Source organism: Lepeophtheirus salmonis, chromosome 12 (assembly GCF_016086655.4).
Source record: "Lepeophtheirus salmonis chromosome 12, UVic_Lsal_1.4, whole genome shotgun sequence".
Classification (NCBI taxonomy): domain Eukaryota; kingdom Metazoa; phylum Arthropoda; class Copepoda; order Siphonostomatoida; family Caligidae; genus Lepeophtheirus; species Lepeophtheirus salmonis.
The window spans coordinates 4988834-5007212 of NC_052142.2; the positions used below are offsets into that span (position 1 = coordinate 4988834).

General features: G+C 34.3%; 1 protein-coding gene across 1 annotated transcript; it reads left to right on the top strand.

Annotated features, from left to right (window-relative positions):
• The first annotated feature begins 14071 nt into the window (after window positions 1–14071).
• mys (position-specific antigen beta subunit myospheroid) lies at window positions 14072–18131 on the top strand. The gene is made up of 14 exons (XM_040722531.2): window positions 14072–14522; window positions 14575–14776; window positions 14838–15066; window positions 15128–15212; window positions 15266–15487; window positions 15543–15755; window positions 15821–15965; window positions 16027–16169; window positions 16226–16465; window positions 16520–16652; window positions 16710–16876; window positions 16937–17234; window positions 17292–17431; window positions 17512–18131. Exons 1-14 carry the CDS (start codon window positions 14298–14300, stop codon window positions 17575–17577), a joined length of 2508 nt encoding a protein of 835 aa, XP_040578465.1. The 5' UTR covers window positions 14072–14297; the 3' UTR covers window positions 17578–18131.
• Window positions 18132–18379: the final 248 nt, after the last annotated feature.

Below are 18379 nucleotides of genomic sequence, written 5' to 3' on the forward strand. Positions count from 1 at the left end.
TAAGTGTCCCAAACTCCTGGCTCAAAAAACTAATATGACCCCGATGTTAAATCTTCTGTGATTATTCTAGCAAACTCCTCCTTTTGACTAGTAACATAATTAAATTTCTCATTGATACGGGATCACGGTGGACTATACTTCCAACCTCTTTTTCTCCCGATCTGGATAAAGTAGTGTTCTCACAGCTCATTGTGGCCAATAGCACTCCAGTAGAGGCGTGCCGAGTAAGAAATCTCTGTGTTAGGCTCGACCCTGTAAGAGAGGTACAATGGGAGTCTATTGTCGCCGATGTCGGTTATGGTATCATCCGAGCAGATTTTCTAAGTCACTTTAAACTCTCTGTGAATATGGAGATTGGTTCGTTAGAGAGTGGAGTGCATCACTATCATCTTCAATGGGAGTAAGTTGTGATATTGCTAAGGAGATCGTTTCTGAGTTTACCAAAGTCTCCGTCATGGAATCAACCATGAGATATGTGTTACAGGAACTTCTAGCTTCACTCGAACGCGTCGTTTTACCCATAAGAAGGAAAAAATTGTTACAAAGGAAATATCGAAGTTACTCTTGGCAGGAGTCATCCGGAGATCAAATTCCAATTGATCGTCACCTATCCATCTTGTTGAGAAGAAGAATGGCTCCTGGCGTATAGTGGGGGATTACAGACAATTGAATATTCTGACACTCCCGGATCGTTATCCAATGCCTTATATACACAATTTCTTAAGGGGTATTGGAGAAAGCAAGTTTTCCTCTAAATTTGATCTCAGACGGACCTATTACCAAGTACCAATGTCCCATGATGATACAAAGAAAAGAAAACTGCAGTTACTACATGCACTGTACTTTATGAATTTGTCAGGATGCCCATTGGTCAACGTAATGCATCAAATACGTTTCAAAGGCTATTTGATTCTCTTTTCAGCCGAAGGAGCTTTGTTTTCGCCTATTTCGACGATATTATAATAAGTTCGACCACAGAGAAGGAACACCATAATCATGTAAAGCAAGTACTTCAAGTGCTAAAAGATGGCTGATAGTTTCAAAAAGAGTTAATCTTGTAAATCAATTATCGAATTCTTGGGGCATGTTATCAGTGAAAAGGGAATTCTTGTCGAATCAAAGTTAAAGCAATTGCAAATCCTCAATGGCCAAGAAAAACGCAAATACCTTTATAAGCTCATCGGAATAGTAAATTATTATAGAAGGTGTATTCCCAATTTGGGGGAAATATTGCCCCATTGTACAAGATACTGCCGAACACTAAGAATTCTTTCGTTGAGTGGACTGAGGAGGGAAACATTGCTTTTATGTATTTACGAGACACTCTCTCAAGTGTGGCTATTCATTAGCATTATTCCCCTGTCGAAGATATTTTCCTCACTGTGGACACCTCAGACAAGGCCATTCGTGGTGTGTTGGAGCAGCAACGTAACAATGGTAATTTCATTCCCTTAGGGTTACTCAGTCGATCTCTAAAGTTTACCTAAATGCGGTACTCCACCTTTCAGAGAAACCTTTTTGGTCTCAAGGATGCTCTACATCACTTCAAATATTTCATTGAGGAACGTCCTATTTGTATACACGGATCACAAGCCTCTGATCGATTCTATCAAGTCCAAAAATCCTACATTGTATTATAAAGTTCACCGTTATTTTGAAGAAGTGTCCGAGGACGGAGCCAGTACGCATCATATAAGCGGGAAGGACAATATCCCTGCAGATTTTATGTCGAGGATTAATAATATTATGGTGGATGTGGAGGATGGAAGGAGTTTGCTTCTCTGCAAGAGCGTGAGTCCGTTGCTCTAGACGAAAACCGTAAAGTCCTTGAGATAAACGGGTATGAAGTGATCTCTGACGCCCGTAATCCTATACCACAGTCGGTTATGCCTCCATCTTTTAGTGAAAGAATAATCAAGCGTGTACACTCTGACAGTAATCGAGGAATACACTACTATTAGAAAGGCTCCTGGTTGTTATTTATGGATGGACTTAAGGCTAATGTTAAGGAATGTATCCATGGTTGTGATACATGAGCAAAAACTAAAATAATAACCTACATAAATAAGAGTCCAATGGTAAAGGTTGTACCCGAAAAAAGATCTATCACCTTAACATAGATTTGTTTGAACAATTCACACCAGTCGATGGCATGAAATATTTGCCAACAATAACTGATCAACGTACAAGATTGTTAGAAGCAATATCTCTAAGAAACACTATGACACCTGCCATCGCGGAAGCTTTTCAGATTAATTGGATCTCAGTTTATCTCAGAAGTGTCGAAGTTAATGTGTAGTAATCTACAGATCAATTGTAAATATACAACGCTTTATCATCTCCAGGCTCATAAACGAATTGAGAGAGCAAATAGGGCATTAAAAGAAACATTGAGAGTTTGCCTAACTGAGACTCCAGAATGTTGAGCAAATCCACTACATAGAGAGTCATTCGATCTGAGAACGACTCCTAGAAGTGACACCATTGTTTCTCCGGCCCAAAAATAGTATTTGTAGAAGAAATCCGATCTCTATCTCTGCTGGATGGGTTCGGACGTGAGAAGATTACAAGAAGTGATTCTAGGCAAATGACAACTATATATACATGGACTTAAACCAAAATATAAACTCTACATTTGGGGAGGGGGGGGGGCACTCATAAAGCTACGTATTAGTATAAATAAGTCCGAATACTCCGAATATCACTCATTTTATCTACATTTCAACAAAATGAAAGGTAAATTAATTACAAATATGAAAAATACTCGATAAATTGACCTCAAGTTAAATTCACCACTTAATAATAAATAATACAATCATTTATCATTAAATGTATATATATTTCAAAGACAAATTAATATCATAGAAGAAATTTCTTCTCAGATTTCAACTTCTTTACATAATTCGAAGTATTTTTTTTTCTATCTTTCCATGTTTCTTTCGGTTTTCATAAGTTAATTTATTAATCTTATGGGCAAAATATTTCCTCATAATATTAAATAATTTAAATACAACTTGCCTCATATATTTTTCGAACGGATGACCATTCGCACATTGTCGGTCAAGCAAAAAACTAGACTCCTTTTTTAAGTGCTGAATGAAAATTTCAACATAGAGATTTCGTGGGTTTGAATTATTTGAAAGTATTCTTTTATGTTCAATAGATTGAAAAAAAGACAAATAATATTTCCAGGCTTACTGAATCAATATAAATAGTTCGTCTGATGGTTATATTAAATATTTTCTTGAGATATTTCTGATAAAATCCTTATGCTATTCAAGGGTGTGGTTATTGATTTCATCAAACAGAGATAGCATTGAAAGGTTACATTGCTACTTGTCCTTTTCACTTATTAAGTTAAGTTCAAAAAAAGAACATTTAACTAAGGACAATATAGATTTTGCATGGTATCCTTAAATGTAAAATAGTATTCCCAAGCCATCATGCGCTGGAATGACAGTAACACTTAAGTTTTCCAGAAGAATATCTGCAGTACTCAAAAGATCATCTTCAAATTTCTGAACAAAATGTTTGCGAATGTCGAACAATCTCATTTTGCTAAACTTGAAGTGAAGTGAATATAATTGTACAGATTTTTTGTTTAGAGAACTTCCCCACACTTGTGTAATAGTTGTATCTACTACTATATCGATAGAAACAAAACTTTTGTTCCAATGTGTCTGACAGAATTTTTACAGTTAAAACATAACTAAAACTTTTATTGAAAATTAAATATTGAGTCAAGTCCATCATAGCAGAAGTTGTTTAAATTAATGGTAAAAATGTCTTTGCACCAAAACAATTCTCCAACTAATTAATAATTTTTTTGGAAAGAAGAATTATTTTGTTCAAAATTAAATTGTCTTATGGGTTCATGATTCCGATCTTTCTTTTTTAGGTCTGTAGTTGCATATTTAACGATGAATAAATTCCACAAGCCCCTAATAAGCTTTAAAAAGTTTGCTGTTATTCGGAACTTAGGGTAAATATTCTTTTCATAAAATTCAAAATCATAAAGTGTATTTAGAAGGAAGAAGGCATCTGCTAGCTTGACGTTGGTTTTTTCAATCATTTGAGGGTTAAAAACTTTGTCATTCAATTTGTGTGCATACTTCACAGGTTTTGTTTGCTCGAGATTATAGAACTTTTTTTATATGGATAAATTCAGCAATCATTTTCTTCACCATCAAAAAGAGGACATATCAAAAAATTTCATACCAATTAGTTGTTGAATATACAACGAATCGAATAACAAAAATATTTTCTTTTTTCACTATCACAAAGGTTGAGTGTATAATTTTTGTTTGTTGAATATCCATCAAGCAGTGATGCAACTGGTTCAACAGGTGTTATTACTTTTACAACTTGGTAGAATAATCTTATCATAATTTTGTGAAAGGTACCATTTCAATAGTCTCTTCATATTTTTTACTTACTAGGTATGTCCCTATGAAATGCGACTTTCATCTATTGGTCCCTAGGTGTCGCAATTTAGACATTACAAATCGGTCTAAAAATATAAATGTTTATTTCAACATGTGTCAACAATATTTAATTCATTGTTTGTATAGTTTAATTCAACAACGCACTTTTTTTGCACGTAAAAATGTCAAATTTTGTCCCTACAAAATGTGTGGACATCATTGATTTTCTGTTACCAATTGAAGGAAAACGCTTCTCAACATCATCAAATGCTTGTGGAAGCTTGCAGTGGACAAGCTCTAAGCAGAGCACAGTGCTTCAGGTGGTTTAAAAAATTGTAAAGTGGTGATTTTGAGGTGAGAAAATAAAATTATCGTACAACTGGGAACCTCTTGCTCTTACTCACCAGACCTGGTGCCTTCCGATTATCACTTGTTTGCATCGATGGGCCACGGAATCAATGACTTATGCTTCGATTCTCACGTTGAAGCCAAAAAATGGATCGATGGTTGGCTTGCAGCAAAAGACGAACATTTTTTTTTTGAAAGGCATCCATAAATTCCCTGAAAGATGGGGAAAATGTGTGGCTAGCGAAAGTGCATAGTTTGAAAATTAAATTTGTCAACTTTTTTGTAGAATAAACGTTCAAAAAATTTTAAAACAGTCTCATTTCATAGGCACATACCTGGTAAACTCTTCATCATCCCAGAATCTAAAGCCTTGGTTGGTGTATCCCCTCCATGTTCATTGCCGTAAAATTAACTTCCTGGATACTCAAAAACTTATTCACTGAAATGAAAAAGCTATAAACTTTGTATAAAAGTCCTTTGAATTTCTTACAGCTTACCAATATACTTCATCCTTAATAATGGTTCCAATTCTTTCTATATTGTTGAGATTCTTGACTATTTGTTCTTAATATTTTATGGTTTAATTACTAAGTCCTATATCGAGGGTAAAACAGCTTGAGAGCCTTGTTAACCACTGAATAGATGGTAATTACATTATTCCTTGGTGCAATATAAGTTTTTACAAAGATGTCGATGGCCTTTTCCAAATAAGACCCATTGCTGAAAATTAAAAGCGTTACATAAAATTAACATATTAAATTTGCATAAATATTTACCAAACGTGCTTTGGTAGTATTTTCTATATCCTCCTTAAATTTACAAAGTTCAAGTTGCTCAGTCAAAAAAGTAACGATGGTTTTAGGCTGCTATCGAGATTTTCCACAATAACGTTGAGTAAGGCAATTGAATTCTGAATGACAAAGTATTTTTTAGATAGAACTGTTTCAGAACCTAGTGATTTAGTCTTGGAGATCAAATTGCATAACTGACTCGTTGATGTAATGATATCCCGTAGAGCCAACTCAGAAAATGTCTCATAGCCAGAGGACTTCCATTTCAAATGAGGATAAGGGACAATCGCAAGGTCATAGAATCAGACGGATTCTTCTTCCCATTCTTCTATTATCCCCACAGATGTACACTTTCTTTTTCTGTAAAAACTAGTTAAGTCCTTGTATACATAGTAGTCATTGGTAAGAGTGATAATTTTGGTAAGAATAGAAAAGTGTGCGAGGAGAAAAGAATGAATAGGCATGGCATCATTGATTAAATAAAATGCATCTTCTTCTATCAAGAACGTTATCATTCCCGCCTATATTATTTAATATTAATATAATATTAGATGCTGATATTCGATAAAGAACTAAATAAAATGCCTAAAATAACGTCGCCTTCTGTTTGGATTTATGAAAATGGAGGCCCGGGAATTTGGAAAATACTTATCGGAGGAGAAACAGATGGCTTGTCTGATTTATCGATATAACTGTGCCTTTAGTCCCCTGTCTAGAATTCCACGCCACTCATTATCCTCATCTCATATCAAGGGCATGGATATTCATAAAAAAAAAACAAGTTAATGATGAATACATCATGTCACACTTTAACTCTGATCTCACAAAGATGCTTATTACATGTAATATACCCTTATCCATTGCTTATCATCCTAAGTTCAAAAATTTTATGGAGAAATACACGGGTAAACACGTCCATTCCCGAGGAACAATCATTAGATTAATGGAGGATGTTGGAAATGATGTCATTTATAGAAATACCCCCATTATAAATTGTGAAGTTGAGACAATTTGCAGCATGTCTTGAGTCATTTACACCAAATTACGATCAAGTTATCAGTAAAAAGTATAAAATATTTACTAATTTCGAAATGGAACTCTGAATTTTGTACTATCTAACAGTAAGGGTTCAATTTTTTTAAATTTAACCATAAAGTATGATTCTATATTAGCTAAACATATCAAGAATTATGATACACAACTCATTAAATGGCAAAAGCAACTGCTTAAATGGTCACAACAACGGAGGTAGTAGCTTTGGATGGTTCGCAACTAGTTTTTCTGACACTAGCTTTCTTCACTTAAGGCTTAGCTATGGTTGATAAGCTCCAAGAAAGGGTGTTCAGAAACTCATAAAAGGCAAAAACAAATGCTTAAATGGTCACAACAACAGGGGTAGTAGCTTTGGATGGTTCGCAACTAGTTTGTCTGACACTAGTTTATTTAACACTAAAAGGCTTGGGTATGATCATTAGGTTTTCCAAGATTACATAGTCAATAAATATTACTTTTTTGTCACTTAAGTATTAGCAATGGTTCATAAGCTCCAAGAAATGGTGTTCAGAAAACTCATAAAAAGGCAAAAACAACGGGTTAAATGGTCACAACAACGGGGGTAGTTGCATTGGGTGTAGCATTATAATTAGCAGTTGTGTGTATCCTTCATGATAATAGTATGTTGTTATACAAGCATAAATAATCGGGGGGAAATCTTTTTTTGATGCTCTTAATAAGGAGTAATATCGCCGGACATTACTGCATAATTAGCTTTTGCTCTAAATCTTTACAATGTCATGTTAGAAAACTACATTAAGTCAAGAATGGTTGCCTGAATAGTTATAAAGGAGTCTTATAAAGGGTGATTATACTTTTGATTACATTCCACGTCTCGTTTGTGTTTTGCAACCTACACTTATGATATATTGAACTGAGTTCCCATGTTAGAACAAGAAAATATTATTTGGATCAATCTATTATTTCAATATTCTGTATTTATAATTTATTGTTATTATTAGTTATACGATTATAATTGTTTAATTTTGTATATTTAACATAAATATATGATGTTTTATTTTTTAATATTTAGATTATATTTAATTTAAGCCTTGTTTTTAAACTTGGAACTTCAAATATATTTCGAAATACTCTACTTTGTCGTTTCATTAGTTATTATTCTGAGAATATGGTTCATAATGAATTACATTTTCATGCAGTGTGACGTTTTTAAACCTACTGTAACGGATAAAAACAGTCTAAGTCAATTATACGTAGTACATATTCATTAAACATTTTGCTAATAAATACTTTCGTTATATCCTCAAAAATCATAATAAAGCAGGCAACTGATAAATACTGATGTGATTATCAGTAAGAATGACATCAGTATTTTAATCAATGATACCATTTGTCTTTCTCTCCCCCCCCCCCTTCTCCTCGCAAGCGTTTTTCCCTACAATATTATCAACTATAGTTATTGGTCTGCATGGGCGTGTTTGGTCAAATAAATTACTTTTTTAAGATTAGAAAAGGAAAACGTTTATTACGTTCTTCTTTTTTTCTTCATTAGTTATTAATAATTCTTAACAACATATCCCTCTAAAAAAGATTATAGTTTGTTGCTTAGCTTTGTGCAATATTGAATATAATAGTCAAATGCCTTAAAAAAGTTCCCCGTCCGCCTGAATTGTAGTTAATTGGATCTCCATCTATACATTTTCCCTCGAAGCTCATATTTTTCCATAACAACACGCCTTCAGATATGCTCTTCATGTATTGTTAAAGGGATCTCGTCTCTGTGTGCCTCACTTGCTGGGCTCATCTTCTTTCATGGAAAGATTGTGCTTTGTTCAGATGCACCTTCACTTTCAAGGTATGTCGTAATGACTTCTTCCCAGATGAATCATTGCCTCTGTGCTCAAAAATACATAAATTCCTCCAAATTTTCTACGGAATAATCGTATAGAGCTACAAGAACTAATGAGTTCCATAAAAAGACAGAATAATCGACTGAAAGCCGAATTGAGGAACAGAAAGAGTTATCATCCTACATCCACTGCTCCTTCATTGAATTCGGAAGTCCTTTTCTTCCCTCCCTTACTCTAAGAAAAATATTTCATTGATAAGAGTCCTTCAGTTTCCTTGATGTATATAACGTAGACATAACTTATCTCAATCACAATTCCATTTTTAAGGTGGAGTTTGTGATGGATAATTATATAACCTGAACCCTTGATTTCTTTATTGCTTGCCATTAAAAAACAAGTGGAAGATAATTACAGACTCTTAAAGATAATGTGTCTCTCTTTTTTTGACAGTTTTGTCTGCATTGCCAATGCATATTCTTTTCTGCTTATAAGTATATTTAGTTATGTATAAAAATGTTTCATTTCATTCTTTTTATATGTATTTTGAAGTTTGACGTGATTCGAAAAATGCCCCGAAAACAAACTTCACCACCTGTGTTTCCCCAAAAACAAGCATGGTCGATTAAAACGGAAGAGGCGAATTTAGCAATTGTCATTGCAGAACTCCACCTTTCTAGGTTCTGTTCTTCGGATGTTGATAACTGGTTCCGGAGAATTGAAATTGATTTTGCGTTGAGGGGATTTTGTCATACCAAAGTTAAATATAGTATAATGGCGTCAGAATTCCCGGGTGAGGTTTTCAATATTGTTCATATTAGTGAGGAGAATCTCACTTATGAGGGAGCGAAGAAATCCATATTCGTCCGATATGGGCTCTCATCTTCCGCAAGGATAAAAAGATTAGTCGACATGATGGTTGATATTTCCGGGCTCTAATGTATGGAGGTAAAAGATGAGAATGAACGACTTCTGGATGAGGAATACCTAAAGGATTTACGTGAAAGTTTAATAAAAGATGCACTAATAATGAATGCTCTAAAGGAACAACAGGGTTGATTTAAGAGCACAATCAGCACTTACGACTAAGAATTTAGCAGATATGTGTACGGCTGCGAAGGAAGTCACAAACACTTCCATTTCTACTGTCGAGGATCCATCTTCTTCTCCCACTGCCGCACCTTTGATTAAGAAGAGACCCAGTGGAGCTTTTTCGAAGTCCTCAACATCTGCAAAATTTAAAAAATTATATTATTATCATTCAAAATTTGGGTTGAATGCAACTGTGTGCTTTGGTCCTGATTGTCATTTTTATTCATTGATTAAAAAAAACTAAATGGAACCGAGGCATTAAATAATCCTTCAAATTTCTTCTTAATTCAAGACAATATAAATTCAATTAGTTTTCTTGTAGATACGGGTGACCAGGTATCCGTTATATCCCCGACGAATTTTAAAGATTTCCTTCGTGTTAAAATGCCACCTATCTTTGGTTATGGAGGGAATCCAGTAGAAGTTCTCGGTATTAAAACTCTAAGGGTACAAATAGAAAATCTAGGAACATTCCAATGGAAATTAATTGTTGTATCTAGAGGCTGCCCTATTTTAGGGGCTGATTTTCTTCATTTCTTCACAACAATGACCTATTTCATTAATATTGACCAAAGAAAATGTTTTGTAATGGTCCATGCGTCATTTCAGAATTATCAGAAGCCCAATGGGTTAAATCTCAATACCCTGAAGTTTTCAATGATAAAAAATCGCTTAATCTTGCCCAGCTAGTGGAGTTGAACATCTTATCGAAACTAAGGGTCCTCCTTGCGTTGCAAAATTAACAAGCTGGATGGTGTTAAACTACATTTTGTTAAAAACGAAATTGATGGACTTCCAGAGAAGGGAATAATTGTCCATCTTCTTCAAATTTTTCATCAACGATTCATGTAGTACCTAAAGCCAAAGGAGGGTAGTGAATGTGTGGTGATTATCACCAATTAAATAATATGACGGATCTAGGTCGATATCCTCTTCCAAATTTAAGGGATTTCGTAGCCAACCTAAGAGGGATGAATTTTTTTAGTAAAATGGACTTGCACAGAGCTTACAATCAAATGCCCATGAGTAAAGTTGATAATATTGTAGAGAAAAACGCGTGCAAGGAGAAGGGGGGAAAAAATACATATGGTATCTTTGTTTAAAATACTGATGTGATTATCACCTGTCTGCTTTATTATGATTTGGGAGGGTATAACGAAAGTATTTATTAGTAACATTGCTAATTATAATGATACACCCAATGTAACTACCACCGTTGTTGTGACCATTTAAGTAGTTGTTTTCGCCTTTTATGAGTTTTCACCATTTCTTGGAGCCTATCAACTATACCTAAGCCTTAAGTGATAAAAAAAGTAATATTTATTGACTATGTAATATTGGAAAACCTAATTATCATACCCAAGTCTTTAAGTGAAGAAACTAGTCTCAGACAAACTAGTTGCGAACCATCCAAAGCTACTACTCCTGTTGTTGTGCCCATTTAAGCACTTTTTTTTTTTTGCCATTGAATGAGTTGTGTATCATAATTCTTGATAATTTTGGCTAAAATAGAATCATATTTTAGGGTTAGATTTAAAAAAAATTGAATACTTACTGTTAGATGGTACAAAATTCAGAGTTCCATTTCGTAATTTGGTGTGGATGACTCTAAACATCTTAACTTCATAATTTACAATTGGGTATTTCTAAAAATGATATAATTACCAACATCCTCCATTAATTAATGATGGTTCCTCGGGAAGGAAAGAATTTACCCGTGTATTTCTCCATCAATTTTTTGAACTTAGGATGATTAGCTATGGATAAGGTTATATTACATGCAATAAGCATCTTTGTGAGATCAAAGTCAAAGTTTGACTTGATGTATTCATCGTTAACTTCATTTTATAGATGAATATCCATACTCTAGTTATCAGATGAGGATAATGAGTGGCGTGTAATTCTAGACAGGGGATAAAGGTACATTTATATCGATAAATCCCACAAGCCATCTGTTTCTCATCCCGTAAGTATTTTCCAAATTCTTTGGCCTCCATTTTCAGAAATCCAGACAGAAGGAGACGTTATTTTAGGCATTCTATTCAGTTCTCTATCGACTATCAGCATCTAATATTATATTAATATTGAAGAATAAAGACGGGAATGGTAACGTTCTTGATAGAAGAAGATGTATATTATTTAATCAATGATGCCATAAGTATTTCTTCCCTTCTCCTTGCACGCTTTTGTATTCTTACCAGAATTATCAACCTAATTTCCCTATTTTCTTATTTCTTAATTCTTTCTCAAATTATTGTTGTGCTAACACCTCCTGAAATGATATATTATTCACAGAGTACCTTTGAGTTTGTACAATAAAATTAGTGAAATGCCCAAAAAATTTCTCTCTACGCTTAAATTGAAATTAATGGAGGACATGAAATTTGGAGCTACCTATGGGACGACAACAAAGTATTTTGTCGAATATACTGATGTAAGTACTCTTACAGCCCCCATCCAGAGTCAAACGACACAGTTAATGTCCTCGTCCCGCATCAAGAATATTAAGGCATACTTACAACATTTGACTCATGATGATTCCACAACTTTAATACCAGCCTCTTAAATATGCTGGTTTCCTGTTGTCTACCTTTTTCACCGTGGAGAACTCCATTTTTCAATATTTATGAAGAAATATGTCAATAGAACCGTCCCCCGTAGAAGGACTCTACATAGAATAATGAAAGTTGTCAGCAAGGCTGTAATCTCCAAAATAAAAGGGAAAATTGTAGATAAGTATATTTTCATAGCTGTTAATGAGACTTTAAAAAAACCAGGAACGATCAATGACAGCTATATTGATGGGTCCTTAGGATGACCGTTTCTTGGGTCGTCCTTATCTAATCAACATGAAAGATATAAAAGTTACTAATGCCGTTAATATTGCCAATTTTGTCGTTCAGAGTATTCAACTAACTCTTGGCTTGAACTTTGATGAAAATAACTTAAAAGTTTTTATCACAGACGGAGCGTCCTACTGTAAAAAAGCGGGCGAAGAACTCAAAAGAAGCTACCTCCAATTGAAACATATTATTTGTGTAGCTCATGGACTCCATAACGTAGGTGAACTTGCACATAAATAATTCCCAAAGACAAACTAGATCATTTCAGAAATAAGAAAAATGTTTTTGAATACCGGGGTAAGAAAACGTAACTTTACTGCTTCTTACCAAATTCTCTTACCCCCAGCACCTATCGTCACACGCTAGGGAACTTGGTTGAAAGCAGTTGATTACTATTTCAATAACTTCGAAGTAAAAAGGAAATATTTAAACAACCTTAATGAAAAAACACCAACGGTTGTTAAAGCTAAGGAGATTATAAATGATGAGTTAATTTATGAAGAATTGTCAATAATTAATCATAATCTCAACCCAATTACCAAGGTCATTACTATAGTTGGTAATATTGTAGAGAAAAACGCGTGCAAGGAGGAGGGGGAAAAAAGACATATGGTATCATTGTTTAAAATACTGATGTGATTATCATCTGCCTGCTTTATTATGATTTTTGAGGGTATAACGAATGTATTTATTAGCAAAATGTTTAATGAAGATATACTACGTATAATTGACTTCGACGTTTTTTATCCGTTACAGTAGATTTGAAAACGTCACACTCCATGAAATTGTAATTCATTATGAACCTTATTCTCAGAATAATAGCTAATGAAACGACAAAGTAGAGTATTTGAAATATATTTGAAACTCAAAGTTGAAAAAAGAAGGCTTTAATTAAATATAATCTACATACTAAAAAATAAACCATTAAACATTTAAGTTAAATATACAAAATTAAACAATTAAAATCATATAACTATTAATAATAATAAATTATAAATACAGAATATTGAAATAATAGATTGATCCAAATAATTTTTTCTTGTTTTAACATCGGAATTCAGTTAAATATGTCATAACTTTAGGTTGCAATACACAAACAAGACGTGGAGTTTAATCATAAAGATAATCACCCCTCTTCTTCATGTGGAAGTTGCTATATACAATTGTGCACAGGATAGATATATCTCTACCGATGAGATCTAACTAATTATTAATAATAAAGTAAATGTCAAAATCATAAAATTAGACAATAAATTAAACAATTGTAATCAAATAACAATAAATTATAAATACAGAATATTGAAATAATAGATTGATCCAAATAATATTTTCTTGTTCTGACATAAGTATTCAGTTAAATTTATCATAATTTTAGGTTGCAAAACACAAACCAGACGTGGAGTTTAATCAAAAAGATCATCAGCCTTTTTCCTAATGTGGAAGTTGCTATATACAATTGTGCACTTGATAGATATATCTCAACCTATGGGATCAAACAAATTATTAATAATAAAGTAAATGTCAAAATCATATAATTAGATAATAAATATACTAATAAAAAAAATGCTAGAATTAAATTCATCGTAAAGATTTCGAGCAAAGGCTAATTATGTAGGAAAGGTCCGGTAATATTACTCCTTATTAATAGCATCATAAAATATTTTTCCCCCGTTCATATAAGTACATAAAGCATAAATCCTAATGCTATTCATACTATTAAGGTATAGAAGAAAAAAGATGGAAGTCCCCCTTTAAATAGTCCTAGTGTAAACTCGCTATTTATGAATTTGAGAATATTTCTTAGCTTCTTTTCCTAGGCTTTCTTTGAAAAAGAGAGGGCTGAGATGGGCCGTGTGAGTGAGGAGTGAGGAGGGAGGAGGAGAGAGGAGAGAGGAGGAGTTGAGAAGTGATATTGATGCAGGGCACTGAAGGAGGAGCATGAGGAGACAAGGAAGTGTATCGAGGGGTGAGGGTCGGAAGGAGTGGAGAGTGGACTGTGGTGCGACCTTGGTTGGAATGAGGTTTTTGTTGGTGTGCTGCGCCTGGTTGGTGTGCCTGTCTGGTGGAGTGGGTGGGTTGCTGCGCCTGGAGAACCCTTGCAGCAACAAGCAGACGTGCAGCGACTGCATCCAAACGCCCACCTGCGCCTGGTGCATGAAAGAGGTGGGGCTTAGTCCTAGCATTGAGTAATGAGTCCTGACCCTTCTCTTTCAAGGACTACGTGAGCGCGGACGGGTCCGTGCTGCCCCGGTGCAACGAGGAGTCTGAGATGAAGCGCATGCAGTGTGCGCCCCAGTTGATCGTCAACCCGGACAATGTGTTCCAAATCTTTTCGAATGCCGAGCTTCGGAAGGCTTCCGTGGATCAAGAAGCTGTTCAAGTGAAGCCCCAGAATGTGGCCTTGAAATTGCGCATAAGTATGTTGGGCTAGTGGGCTCCAAGTTGGGCGCTTGATTCCTTTCCTTTCTTCTTTCCTAGATGAAGCCTATACAATGGATTTTTACTACGAGCAAGCGCAAGACTACCCCGTGGATCTTTATTACCTGATGGATCTCTCCAAGTCCATGGAGGATGACAAGGAAAAGCTCTCTGCCTTGGGTCATCTCTTGGCAGAAACTATGCAAAACATCACTTCCAATTTCAGATTAGGCTTTGGGTCTTTCGTTGACAAAGTTGTCATGCCTTATGTCTCTACTGTTCCATCCAAGTAGTCATTATTTTAAATCCCTTATCTTAACTCTTTCAACGATCTTGTAAATGTTATCCAGGTTGAAGGAACCTTGTTCTGGGTGTGCGGCTCCCTATGGCTACAAAAATCATATGAGGCTTAGTACAGATACATCAACATTTGCGGTAATATTTACTAATACTATTTAATAAGTATTACATTATATAAATACTTCAAGGACAATGTTAAAGAAGCCCAAGTTTCTGGTAATTTGGACGCTCCAGAAGGTGGGTTTGACGCTATAATGCAGGCGATTGTTTGTAAGGAAGATATAGGTTGGAGAGATAAAGCAAGAAGGATGCTTGTCTTTTCCACAGATGCTGGTTTTCACTATGCCGGTGATGGAAAGTTGGGAGGAATTGTGAAACCTAATGATGGAGAATGCCATTTGAATGTTAAAGTAAGCCATTTATTGTCAAGTGGTCGTATGTTCTTAAATAGACATTTGCATTCAGGGTGATTACACACATTCAACTGAGCAAGATTACCCATCTGTCTCTCAAATTAATCATAAGGTCAAAGAGAACTCTGTTAACATTATTTTTGCTGTAACTGAAGAGCAGTTTTCTGTATACGATCTCTTGAAAGAGAATATTGAGGGTAGTTCTGCTGGCACCCTTAGTAAAGATTCTTCCAATATAGTAGAACTTGTCAAGGCTCAGTATCAGGTATGAACATCCCTTTGACCTTAACCATAATTTTCTACTATTTTATGTTTATGATATTATTTCAGGCTATCACATCTACCATTGAAATCAAAGACAATTCTTCTAGTACAGTAAGATTAACTTACTTCTCGTCGTGTGTTGGCCCAGGACCTATTCGCCAAACAAATAAATGTTCTGGACTTAGAGTTGGATCTAGAGTTAGCTTTACTGGTATAGTATTCAACCTGTTTTTACAGATAATTGATGATATGGCTTATGCTTTTGTCAATAGCTAAAATTGAAGTAATTAAGTGTCCTAAAGATCCTCGAGAATGGAATCAGATTTTTGAAATTTATCCAGTCGGTATCAACGAATCTGTGATTGTAAATCTTGAGATGATGTGTCAATGTAATTGTGAGAAACCAGGAAATCATGTATGTCTAATATGGCCTTTGTATAATATTGTTCTAATTTGATTTCCCTTTATTAGGGTTATATTGAGAATGCTAAACAATGTAACTTGCATGGGACATTGAAATGTGGGCGCTGTGAATGCCCAGAAAATTTATATTATGGACACCATTGTGAGTGTCACAGGGATAATGCTACTTACCATGGAGATTTGTTAGCTGGCTGTCGCCCTGACAACACAACTTCTATTTTGTGTAATAATCGTGGAGATTGCATTTGTGGTAAATGCGAGTGCCACTCCAGAGATAATGAAAATGAGGTATCTTAATTGTAGTCCTGTAACATTTTTTTTTTCTGATTTTGTTCCTTCTAGAAAGTTTTTGGTGATTTCTGTGAATGTGACAACTTCAGTTGTGATCGACATAATAATCTGCTTTGCTCTGGTCCCGATCACGGAGAGTGTTACTGTGGTAAATGTATTTGTGCGCGTGAGTGGAATGTAACAGGTATGATAAACTACTCAATTATATTGTAATTGATAACAAAATACCACTCTAATTTAGGCTATACGGCTTGTGAATGTAGTTCATCTAAGGATACATGTGTTACACCTTATGGAGAGTTCATTGATAAAGAATGTTCAGGTCATGGCCATTGTATTTGTGGCAAGTGTAAATGCAATGAAAATGAAAATGGTCAATACTCCGGTACTTATTGTGAAGTTTGTCCTGTAGGTTTACATACTAATAGTTAATTCTCACTTTTTCTATCGTTGTATCAAATTTTTTAGTTATGTCCTGATAAATGTGACGAATTAAAACCTTGTGTACAATGCCAACAATTCAAAAGTGGTATTTTATTGGATAAAGAAGATGAAAACGGGGTTGATCTCTGTGATAAATGTCCATTTACAGTTATTCAAGTAGAAAGAGCAGAGGATTTTGCAGTAGATGAAAATGAACTGTGTCATTTCCAAGACGATGATGATTGCAGAGCTACTTTCGTGTATGGTTATCATAATTCTACTGGAATGCTACATGTATGGGTACAGAAGACGAAAGAATGCCCTATTGTTGTTGACATCATGGGTAGTTAAATATTAATATTAGTTATAGACAATCTCATTGAATTTGAACTACTTCCAGGTATCATCTTGGGTGTTATTGGTGCGATTGTGGCGATAGGGTTAGCTTTGATTTTGATGTGGAAAGTTTTTACAAGCATTCATGACAGGAGAGAATTTGCTAGATTCGAAAAGGAACGTTTAATGGCAAAATGGGACACTGTAAGTTTTTTTAACTCATTCATTATCATTTTTTTAAGTATTTTAAAATTATCTATTATTTTGACTTCTTTTTAATTCAGGGGGAAAATCCCATTTTTAAACAAGCAACATCAACATTTAAAAATCCTACATATGCTGGGAAATAAAACATCTTCACTAATGTTAATTTCATTTCAACAACATTAACAAAATAACTGGAATTGTAGTTATTTGAACTGTCAAAGCTTCTTTGCTGTTAGAATGTACACATATAAATATTTATGTCGTTAATTCCAAGGTCTTCTAAGTCTTACTATGCTTTAAAAGACATAATGTTTCAAATGGTGTTATTTTAATTATGTTTTTAGAAGTCTTAATGTTTTCAATTAACTAGTCATTTTTTCCAATAACCGTATATTTGATTTATTGGAACCCCGCATCAATATGTTGCAATTAACTCAGAAGTGCCTTAAATACGTTTTTTCATAAAATTTGAGTAAGATGTGTCGTTAATATTTCAGATGTTTTGGTCAAGACGCCAAGTTGGTTTAATGCTGTGTAGAAATCACTAGTTCTTATAAGTGTTAAATACTCACAACTTATATTTGTACTCGTATTATTAAGTCCTTAAAGTAAACAATGAAGTTAGTTTTATTATCGATTTATGTTATGCTAAATATTTATTTTGAAATATATTATGATGTTGAGGAGAGTAAATAAATCAAACTGTAAACATTTGCTGTTACGCTACTGGGCAATTCCGTAGGAAATTTACTATCAATTTTATATTTAATCAGACCTGAATAAAATATATATATAGTATATCTCATATTCCTGGAAACTCGAAATTCAACATTTCAGGGATACATAGTACCAAGAAACTACTAACTGTAGTCTTAAGATGTGATGCTGAGAACAGCTGGCACAAGGAAAATAGGAAGGAACTAGCTGTGAAGGAAGACACTGCGT

Bases quoted from the DNA above. Each gene is read 5' to 3' on its own strand.
- mys (XM_040722531.2), top strand. From the start codon at position 14,298: ATGAGGAGACAAGGAAGTGTATCGAGGGGTGAGGGTCGGAAGGAGTGG. The intron at 15,213-15,265 runs GTAATATTTACT...AAATACTTCAAG, and splicing joins CAGATACATCAACATTTGCG to GACAATGTTAAAGAAGCCCA. The intron at 16,466-16,519 runs GTATCTTAATTG...TGTTCCTTCTAG, and splicing joins CCAGAGATAATGAAAATGAG to AAAGTTTTTGGTGATTTCTG.